General features: G+C 42.9%; 1 protein-coding gene across 2 annotated transcripts; it reads right to left on the minus strand.

Moving 5' to 3' along the window:
• Positions 1-322: 322 nt before the first annotated feature.
• On the minus strand, positions 323-10,857 carry pnoca (prepronociceptin a). 2 transcript variants are annotated; one of them, XM_037455724.2, is made up of 3 exons: positions 10,764-10,857; positions 3,363-3,496; positions 323-2,053 (listed from the first exon to the last, which is right to left on the minus strand). In XM_037455724.2, exons 2-3 carry the CDS (start codon positions 3,480-3,482, stop codon positions 1,442-1,444), a joined length of 732 nt encoding a protein of 243 aa, XP_037311621.2. In that variant the 5' UTR covers positions 3,483-3,496; positions 10,764-10,857; the 3' UTR covers positions 323-1,441. The 2 variants fall into 2 exon arrangements, with proteins under 2 accessions (XP_037311621.2, XP_037311612.2); XM_037455715.2 differs by having other exon boundaries at positions 3,363-3,493; positions 10,764-10,851.
• Between the last annotated feature and the right edge of the window lie 559 nt (positions 10,858-11,416).

Here is an 11,416-nt window from a genome sequence, read left to right on the forward strand (position 1 = left end):
AGTGTGGCTTCTCCATTTTGACTTAACATGTTGAAGTAGTCCCATTCCACTAACGGTGAAGGATACTATTAAAGAAGAATGTTGACTTGCAAACATACTTACAAAATAAAAAAATGAGATGGTTCTACCACGCACTGTGGGAAAACGTGCATCATGCAGATCCGCCCACTAGAGGACGTCATAAACCCACTGGATCATCTGATGAGGGCTTCTTTAGATTGACCTTCATTACCCCTCATTGCTGGCCACACTGTAAATTCAAAATACTAAGAAGAAAACACCTCAAGACACAGAATGAGTTGCTGCATAACAAGCCACGACAGAAATAGTAAACTATTTTTATTGACAATGTTTAGATTTAGCTATTTACAAGTCAACGATGTTGGCAACATTTTACACCATTACAGTTGGACCAAAGAAGAAAGAAAAAAGACCAATATCATTTATACATACAGAGATTTGGCATCTGAACATAATAGCCAGTCTGAGATGATGCTCACTTGTACAACACATCCGTTTGGCAAACAGAAATGCAGAATATATGAACATTGAGTGCTGTGTTATCTTTTACTTCACTATCGCACCAGTTGAAGAAGAGCTCTCTTCATCACACATGTCTCAGTAGCCATGTCTCACATGTGTTTTGGCACAATCAATCAGTGACTTTTAGCGTCATTTTCCCTTTTTTTTGCATTTATTTACTACAAATCACCTACATAATACATCACATTACTGCTAACAATACCCTAACAATTATGGAAAAACGTGAGAAAAAAAACACTGGAGTTGTCCATTAAAAGACATGCGTTATGCATTTTGCCAAAAGATGGAAGCGAACGATTATACCAATGACATGCTGTCAGCAGTAATGATGCCCCAAAAAAGGCCTACATTTGAGAAGTTAAAGCACTTTTAACACATATTCCCAGCACACTAATTAATTAGGAAATCAAACTATATAAAATAATTATGCAAACGTTAACCTGCTCACACTATAGAGTAAATCAGAGCCGATATTTTACTGTAAATCCCTGCGACACTAGCAAGTATTCCACAAGGGAGAGCGTCCTTCAAAGCTTCTGAGGATCGGGGGCTTGGGCAGGTACTCAAATGAACTATGTTGCATACAAGGTGGCACTAATTGGGAGCCCCAAATTTAGTGTCCTTACTCAGAAGGAGCATTTTTATTTCTACTGGAGCGTTTATGTCGAAATCAAGGTCTAATTAAAGTTTGAACCGTAATTAAAAGGGATGTAAAACAGAAGCGGCCATGCGTATGCCGTGAGACAAAGAAGCTTGCGATGGTAGTCTTAGATTACCGGCTTAGTTTTCACTTTTTGGTAAATGACTTGAATCGGTAGACTTTGGTGACGGCGGTTAGAGTTTGACATTTGGTGGGACACATCAGCAACTAGTTTCGTGTTGGTGGCGTGAAGGTGTGTTAAACCTCATTCTGCTGGGCGAGGTCCTTCGACACGCCGTTGAGCTCAGTGGCCTTTGTGCTCCTCCCCAGATACTGCTTCAGCAAGTCGCTGAAACGTTTTTGGTTGTTCCACTTGCGGGCCGACTTGCGAATGCCGACGAAGCCGCCGTACCTCTTCTGGTACAGTCTCCCAGGGGAGATCAGCTTCCTGTAGCCGTGCCTCCCCTTGACGAAGCCGCCGAACCTCTTGAAAACGCTCAGCCCTGCATCGCCCTGTCCTCCTGCTACCATGTCAGTGGCTCCTCCTTCTTCTTCTTGCCCTGCATCCTCCTCATACTCATCCTGCAGAGTCAGGGCATTCTGCGCATTGTAGGCAGTGTTCAACTGATGCCTCTCATCCGACCCCAGCTCCCGGGTCATGGGAATGTACCTCTGCGGTGCAAAGGGCGACAACAGACCCCCCTTCAGAGGCTGCTCCTCTTCCTCCTCAGAAAACAGGGCCTCCACCTCCTCCCGAGATCTTTTCTGCATGGTACCAGCAAGGGTGAAAACTTGAGAAGACAGCACTTTACGACAGAAGTCCCAGAAGAGGGCCGGGGAGACGTCGGCCTCACACTCAGTGAGACACACCTGGCAGAGATGAAGACAAGACATCATCTTGATGTGCTGTATGGAGTCAGCTCATTTGCAATACGAAGCAGGGCACTGGTGGGCCTAGTGGTGTGGATGGTATTGCAGGTCTGTAGGGCCACTGCCCTGATCCCATTACCATCCCATTGCTATAACAATTTGTACACCCACTCGTGATCCCATCAGGATGTATCATGACGTTGATGATACCTTACCTTTTCATTTAGTGACAATAATACCTGGGTTTGTATTACCTATGACCAGTTCAGATGTATGTTGCGCTTAATGCTATTTAGCAACGTCTAGCATGCTAACAGGTACAACTAAGTGAACATGTTAATGAGTGGGTTAGCATTTAATGTTGACATTTACCTCAGACGTGGGCGTTGAGTCTTGGACTTACTTGATTTAATGTCCCATCTAGATAACGTATGGAATTGCATACCAATGAAGACACTACATCTTTGTAAGCAACGTATCGGATTCACTGGGATTGTTTGAGTGGAATATGAAAGCCGAAATGAAAGAAGGAAGGATTTCTAGCCTGTTTTTCACCTTTATCTTTAGTGGGTGGGTATTATTACGTTTCTGCCTGAATAAGAGTAAACGTTGATGCATGAAAAACCTTTGCTTTGAAAATAAAATTGCCTTGAGCATGAAGCCAACTAATCATCGAGGCCCTGGTCGCTTATTGATTTATAAATGAAATGCCTTTTAGCCGAGGGGGACGAAGAAGAAGAAGGAGAGAATTAGAATAAGCAGAAGAAGAAAGGGTTTCAGAGCAGTATGTCAGTACATGGTCAAGTTACATCTGTCTTAAGCATCCTATGTTTTACAAAGCAATATATGTCCGATTGAAAAGGATCACCTGAGGTTGCTTGAAAATATGGCTGTGATCTAATGGCCTAACAAAAGATTCTGGTGGTTCAACGCTTATGATACAAGCCATGTGCGCTCTAAGGTCTTCTTGCATTCCCCTTGCCAAAACATCTGAGACGCTGACGTGTTGTTATCCGGAAAGAAACAACCACGCAGCAAAAGGGCTGAGGGGCGAAACACACATCTATCCTCAGGAATCAATTAGCTACAACAAATTAAAAGTCAAATGGCAAAAGGGTAACGCGTTGAGTCAGGACAGGAGAAAAGTGGGAAGGTGGGGTGGGGGTAGGTTTAGAAAAAACCCTGTGAGAGTGTAATCTAGTGTGTGTGTGTGTGTGTGTGTGTGTGTGTGTGTGTGTGTGTGTGTGTGTGTGTGTGTGTGTGTGTGTGTGTGTGTGTGTGTGTGTGTGTGTGTGTGCCGACTCCTCACCATGGGGTTGAAACTGAGGTGTTTGGGCAGGATGTCGCTGCAGGAGGCGCAGTCCGCCTGGCAGTCACTCTGTCCAGGGTCACACAGACAGAGCAGCAGCAGAGCCACCACAGTCTTCATGGTCCCACCGTCTGCTGACAGAGCGCATCAGCACGGGGTCGCAACGCCAAGCGGAACCAAGGGGCGGAAAGACAACGTTAAATGCACTTGATCCTAGTTGCAACCGCCCAGTCTGGTGAGTCTGACGTCAGGAGCACAACCAGAGTTTTCATCTCATTAAACAAACTCATTAACGTCTTTAATTGATGACTCAATTAATGCCGCTGGCAACGAACTGAGTCATTATTTGTTGCTGACAAATGCCCACCCAAACTTACTTGCTAAAACATAAAGACACACATATATGCAGCATGTGCATGTGCATAATAATACAGGCCTAATTTGTGTATCCCCACTATGCAGGACATTAAAAGGCACGATCAAATAGAGACCCCCCCAAAAACAAGCACACACACACACACACACACTACACTGCTTTTTTTGCAGTAGGTTGACATTATCTATTAAACTGACGTGCCTGGAAGTGAAACTCATTTTCTTAAATCAATCGCTACGTAATAATGTCTTTGAAATTGGAAGTTTATTCAGACCAATTAAAAACTGATAAAAGTGTTCCTCCACCACAGTTTATTCAAATCTCTTCCCATCCTTAAAACGGCAGCTCGACAAAATCCAAAAGCCTCGTAGTTGGCAAACAATCAAAGCCTGCGCTGAGTCTTAAGTCCGATAGGAAGGAGGATGGGTTTGTCAGCGAAGGACAAAAGAGTCATTTTAGGCAGGAATATTGGAAGAGCGAGAGCGGCAGATGGCAGTGGATTCAGACAAACGGCTCGGGCCTGTTCATTTGTCCAAGTTGCATCTCGTTCTCCAACCCCCCGTCAATGACTGTTGCTTCATTTGCCTCCTAAAAGGCAGCTGCCATCACTGAGGCAAATGCATGGAGGAGATTTGGCACTGCGTTGTGGAGGGAGGATGCAGCCTCTGCCCTCACCCTGCACACATGGATGCTGCATCCTCAATGCCGCGATGAATGAGTCAAGGAGATGTGGATTACACATTTACCTTCATATTATTCATATTTGCTGTATAAGGAAAACACACACAACTAAACCTGTTATATAAAAGGTGGATAGAGGCTGAATTTAGACATCAAACAGCCCGAGGAAAAGAGCTGCTCTGTAGTCATTTTACATGAAAAATCATATTCATATTGTCTGTCTGAATACGCCTCTGTTTATCCTCTGTCTTAAACACTGTGATTGAGCCTGTTTCAATGGAATATCACTGGTAGCCAACAGCATGGGGCAATGTTTACCACCTGCCAGCAGATGTAAATCACTTTCACTGCAAACAACCCTTTTAGAAGGCTTTTCACACACAGGCTGTGTGTATTCATCTCCTCAATATATTTACAATTCACTTTGAAGGGATCTACAACGTTATTGGGATTCTTCATGTTGGAGCCATAATTATGTGCCTCCCCTGTTATGGTAAGCCCTCCAATAACAGCTGAGAGGATTAGTCCAACCAAAGTGGTGGACATAAAGCAATACAATGTAAAGCTAACGCGAACCCAAACATAGAATCCCTGAAAGGGTTCATAAAGGTTTGGACAATTGTCTTCCCATGAAGTTTTTCTTTTTCCCCCCCATAATAATCCTAACTTTGTAAAACACAAATAAACATTGAATGACATGGTTTGATCAAGCTGCCGTTTGTGGAGAAGTGTGAATTCAGCTCAGGGGGACTGCAGGGCAGTTCCCAGCCCAATCTCTTTCCCACTGAATGTGATTAATCCAGAGTTCCTAACAACGTCACAGCAGCACAGAACGCACTCACTCAGTGTTACAGGTGCACATGCAGACATGAATGCACTCCTGATTGTAATCTACTACTGTTTTCCTGTTCTCTTGTCTGCAAAGTACGGCGTGCGATTGGATGACTGTACAATCACACCGTTCTGACGTGACTTTAAATGACTGATTAGTGTGTGAATTTGATGCAGTTCCCACATCCCATTGAGCACACCTGTGTCCTATCTCCTGATGAACACCTGTCCCTCATTCCCATGACAACCAGTAAATCCTTTCCTAATTTTTTTTTGCATCGTGACTATACGATTACGTAACGTTATTCCTTTACACGTGCTGTCATCACCTTTCCAGCTTTCCTTCTCTCTCTCATCCTACTGACGTCTGCCAGGTTCTCTCTCCCTGGAGCCCTAAAAAGCCAATTATTCAGCTTTTAATTAACGGATTAACCACTAAATAAACCAGTTAATTAAGTCATTATGTGTGGTTCTGCACTGAGGCGATTCTCTGAGAGGTTTGCAGTCGGGGAGACAAAAAAATATTATTCAGGAACAAACCCCTCAGTCGCACCCGGGATCAACTTGTTATTGATGTGCCATTTAAGCTGTTTTACTACCCACAAGAAATGTTGCACATGTTGCAATTCAAGGCCACTGAAGAAGCAGCTACGGTGTTTTGCATGATGTATTCAGACTAATAAAAATCAAATGACACACGGCCGCACACGTATGTCCCCTTGGGAACGTGTAGGCTTATGTAAAGTCAATAAGGTTTGCCTGTTCAAATGGAAAATGTCCTCAACCAGGAATAAGTACTGTTAGAATTACAGAAAGATTCACACGTAGGTTCAAGTATGATTCGTGGTCTTCCGACAGCTCACAACTGTCTGTGTTATCAAGCGTTTCCACCATTATGCTTCTATATTATTACCATTTTCTCATCAAGAACAGGAAGTACAAAATAAATTACTCTGAGCCTGAAGAGCGACTTAAAGCCGGATTATTTACGCGTGGTTGAACGGAGGAGCAGCGTTTCTTTATTTTCAAAAGCCAGAGAGCAGGTTTTTACCAAACTTAAATGTAGTACCAATATTATTATATTAACATTCATGTCAGTATTCCATGTCATTTGGCTGTAGATGCTTTCTATATTAAGTTGTTACCGGTCATGAGGACATGCTGGAGATGTAAACAACAACAAAACACAGACGTTGCCTTTGTCTATTGGAGTTCCGACCTAACGTTGTGTGGCATTTGCATAAAATGATGCCAAGGCCTTTCAATTGACTCCATTTGAAATAATTTAAAGGTTCAGTGTAGTTCAAACACAGTCTAAATTGATATGCACATTAGGTTTTTGTTTATTTTTCCTTTCATATAAAAAGAGAACAAAGTAGTAGCACTCTGCTGAGTGCACCCACTACTTTGTTCTCACTAATAGTCTAAAATGGCAGGTGGGTCTGTGACGACCACTGCCATATTGTTTGTTTGAATGATCCCAACGCACCATTTGGCCAAACTTCTGTCCAGACACCAACGGCCAGTAAGGCATCGCAAAACCCACTCCATTCAAACAAAACGAAAACGTGACGATGAATGCAGTCAATCAACCAGAAGTTGCATAATACACCTCATAGAATCTCCCAATAACAAAAGTCCCTGATCTTTGCGCCCACTTTTGCAGTGAAGAAACGGTTTGAATGGTTCTCGTTCTCCCTCCCTGGGTTACCAGGTTACTGCGAGAACCACAAAACCCAACAAACAGGACACATAAGCACAGTAGTCCTTTGTTAGCTGTTGGCTCAAAACAATAGCAATGTGCCACAGAGCAGAGGCCGAGAGGTTCTGCTCGTTGTCAGATGGAAACTAAAAAAAGATTAGCAGAGTCACGGACAAAGAAGCGCAGAGTCACGGACAAACGCACAAGCACGCACACAATCAACTACTCAACTGGTCACATGATCCTCCTGGCGGAGATAACAATTAAAGTGTGTTTGTGTTGTCGGCTTTGTTGGTTGATGAGTCGGTTTGACAGGTAATTAAATGTTACTTAGTCTTCTGCCTGGAGCCACAAGTCCGACTACTTTAACTGTCAGAAAAGTCACTTTGATGGACAGCTTGTCTCAGGCCCACTCAAGATACATCAGGCTCTTTGTTCCAATATTGATAGGTACAGTATCTGACATATTGGCATGGTGGCCATTGCTGTGACACATTTCAGGAAAATACATCTAAACTACGAATCATTTATATTCAACATATCTGATGTATGCATGAATAAGTCTTGGCCTTCAGACAGACGTCAATAGCTCCCTCGTTTGCCTCAGGCTTCTATAGGTCTCCTTCTCACCCACTCAAAAACATAACAACAAAACTAAGGCCATTGGTGTAGAAGTTTCCAAGAGGCTTCACTAGTTCTGTCCCTAAAACTAAAATTTTGCTGAGAGGTTACTGAATTCTAGCGTTAAAAGTTAAAGCACATTTGACACTTGTTTTGTATGAAAATGATCAGTGTATTGTACAGATTTAGTGTGAGAAAGCCTGAACATCTGCCCAGTTGTTGGAGGTCATGTCTGCTCTCATAGTGGGCGTTTCGACACAGCCAGAAGAGACCTTTAGAAGAAACCTTTTACCAAACGTTCCCTGTCGGTCACACTGTGTGTGACGTGGCGCTAGATTACCTGCCGAAGCCATTACAGGCGGACGCGCTAAGCAAAATCAATTTCCTCTTTCAATGCACCTAATCACTTATTGTCGATTAATGGTTTGGAGGTGTGCACACACACACACACTCACACACTCACATTCAAACCCATTTGATATTGATTTCGTTTTATGGCGTGAAATGAGGTGATGCCCTTTAATTGTGATTTTTCTTTTCCATCCCACCTGTGCAAATTTGACATTTGTCAAAGAATTATTTTTAATTACCTGAATTAATTGTATTTTTCTTCACAATGTGTTTTTTAGGATTGGTTGTAAGCGAGTTTGCAGCATTTTTAATGGGTGGTGTTGGGTTGTGGTTCTTTTCAACAAGCAGGAGACATTTCCTGATATTAGAACTGGGATAATGTGCATTTCTTATGAATGACTTGTTTATTTGGGACAGTTCCTCTTTCCACTTGATGTTATGTCCCTTCTGGGCTGACATGGCTGTGAAGAGAACTTGCTTTAGAAGCGGCTCATTCTCTTGAAACTAAAACATGCTAAACGCTTAAGGCTCAAGACTTACTTACAAAGAAAACATGTTATTATTAATATAATTCAACGCTGGTCAGGGCCTTTGCGCTGTGTTATTTTCCCTCAGCAACAGCAAAAGAACAAATGCACATCTTTTTCTTTTTTTTAATCGAAAGTAGCGCGACTGCGTATGACCAGAGTTTGATGGACATGCAGGGGGAAGAGCCGCAGCAAGGATGAAATCCCCCCCGCACAAAGGGATGGACGGGGGCCCTGCCGTGTTAGGGACATTGCATCCTTTGATTAGCTCCACACGCCACATTCACACAGTCATGAGCAGCTACCGGATCAGCACACAGCCGCACAATGACCTGTGATCCTGCTCCCCCTTTCATACCATTTCCATTTTGCCCGTCCAGCCTTGCAGTGAGAATGGAGTCCTGAGGTTTATTTAAGTGTGCAGTGTTGTTGAAGCAACCAGCCGATTTACTGAGGGAGGAAACACGTGGCTGTGCAAATGGGGCTGTGATTCAGGAAAGTGGTCTCAATCAATTGTTCAGTCCGTGTGTTTTGGGGGTAAGCTTAAGGTTAATTAATGCCATGTACTCTATGGATTTGTCTTTATTCTTACTTCCCAGTGAACTTTCTGTTTTTCTCTTTGTCTCACTTTCTGACTACCAATCTATTCCTTCAGTTTGTTTATTAACTCTGGATTCTATTCCATCCAGCCAATCCCGACATGTCAGAAAGCAATACAAAACTAATCAGAAAATAAATGCATTTCACAGCCTTGATTATCTGCCCTATGGTGTGGTGAGAGCGTAGCTTCTAGTTTCCCTGAATCGGTTTAGAAGAGCGTGTTTCCAGCTAAAGCGTCACAGTATCCGTAGATCTATCAGCCTCCTTCTGATAAGCAGCAAAAAGCTTCTCTTTCTCAGATAATTAGAACCAGTTACGGCAACAGATCTGTTATCATCAGTGGTTGTTAAAATAGCCTATTAAGGTAAAAGCTGACGAAAGGAAACTGGCTTTGAAAAGCACATTTCTTTCTAGATTATTGGTCCAAGGTCAATGAAAAACAAGCCCCGGGCCAAATTAAAAAAAGCAAAAAGCAATGTCAATTAATCAAAGTGAAAAAATGACATCCAATCTTAAAGATGATCATTTTTATAATCGATTCTTGACAACTTAAAGAAACACTTAATGACAACAAGTTATGCCGGAAGCCATAAGAGAAATAACATTAGTAGCACTACAGAATCGCTACCTTTACCACTAATAACAAAAACACTAATGATGAGGAAATCCTTATTATAACCTAACAAATGGTTCCATAGAAGCAAGTCATACTATTCATCTAATGGTTTTATGACAATGTGATTGAAGACATTGTTCTTGGATGGATTTGGACTCATTAAAGATAACGGGGCCTGATATATGGGATCAATAAAAATCCATTTATATTACTTTAACCTTTAACTTCCCTTCATTCATTGAACTTCCATTTTCATTCTCACTGGAACTCTCAATTAACTAGTATCGTAATAGGTATGGATTTCATATAACAACACACAATTTACTTATTGAATTATTTCAGTCATGTTTAGAATATGTAATGACTAAGCTGGCTTTGAAAATCTAAAAATAACCTTCTAACCAAGAGAGCCCGTCTAAATCTGACCCTGACTAATCAATGTGCACTGACCCAGATCCCCATTACTCTGTCTCTAAAGGCCACGGCGCAAACACAAACCTGCGCCCCCCCCCCCCCCCCCCCCCCCCTTTCATTCACAGGCCTTAACGATCAGCGACTAATGGCAACATACTATTTATGACCTTTCCCCCTTGACGGAACCAACTGGATGTGCGGCCCTCAGGTGGAGCGCCTGTGCGGCATTCGCATCCCTGATGCTTTACGCTTTTCACTCACTCAAACAGTAGTAGAAGTATTGAACAATAGATTAAGCCTCAGATCAGCGACATTACAAGCGGCAGCCCGCCTCACGGAACCCAAGGGTCAGGTGGTGACAGCAAGCGTAACAAGGGCTGCAAGGATAGACAAGGTCCAGAGAGAAATAAGTCACACTGGATGAAGTGAAACCTGTCAAATGTTTTCCAATTGTTTCATTATAGTTTAGATTTAATTCAAATGGAATTCACAACAAATGGCAGCCACTCAAATCTGCCGTATTAACACCGCATGATAGCAACTGATGAAAGAATTTACAATAAAAGAAAATCCAGCCTGTCGAAATGACAACGTAACAAATTCTCTCAGCTTTTACCACAAACAACGGTTGTGTGTAAAAGGTCAGAGGTCAAGCTGATTCCTCCTCCACGGTGCCCCTTACCTGTGTCGGGGGGAGGTTGCGGGTGCCTGTAGGGGTCTGGAGGCTGGTCGGCGTATAGGTGTCCTTCCCTCGGTCTCGGCGTGGTTTCTCTGGCTACGTGGAGACTGGAGGCAGCTGCTCTTATAGGGACCCACCCCCTCCCCTCCAACCTCCTCCTCGGATTCTCGCTCTCTTTCTAAACTCCCCCTTTCATCGCAGGGAGGGAGGGATGTCATACAGAGGGAGGAGAGGCACGGACATGGCAGGGAGAGGCATACAGAAGTTGGGATGGGAACAAAAGTAAGTGGCATAAGTTGGAAGGAGGAGAAAAAGAAGGAGGCAAGAGGGAATTTGGCAGGATAAAAAGCAGAAGGGGACAAAAGGATTAAAATAGGAGGAGATGGCAGACGGAGAAGAGGAAGGCATCCATCTTTCAGTCAATACTCAATGTTGCGTGGGTGGCTGAGGCTTTGCTGCAATCTAAACATTCTTAACTTTTTCTGGTTGGGTTGAGACATTGAAGACTTTTAAATTAAGAATCATACCATACTGAAAAGTCCAATTTAAGTGTCAAACTCATTCCGAGGAGCATTCTGTGCAGCACTGCAGCTCGATCCTCCAACTAAAGACATTTTTATTTTTTTTAATTTCTATTGCATATTTCTGCCTCCATA

This window comes from Pungitius pungitius, chromosome 4 (genome assembly GCF_949316345.1).
Source record: "Pungitius pungitius chromosome 4, fPunPun2.1, whole genome shotgun sequence".
Lineage (NCBI taxonomy): Eukaryota > Metazoa > Chordata > Actinopteri > Perciformes > Gasterosteidae > Pungitius > Pungitius pungitius.

Excerpts from the sequence above, each read along its gene's own strand:
- pnoca (XM_037455724.2), bottom strand. The coding sequence starts at position 3,482 with ATGAAGACTGTGGTGGCTCTGCTGCTGCTCTGTCTGTGTGACCCTGGA. Across the intron at positions 2,054-3,362 it reads ACCTCAGTTTCAACCCCATG|GTGTGTCTCACTGAGTGTGA; the intron begins GTGAGGAGTCGG and ends CATCTCTGCCAG.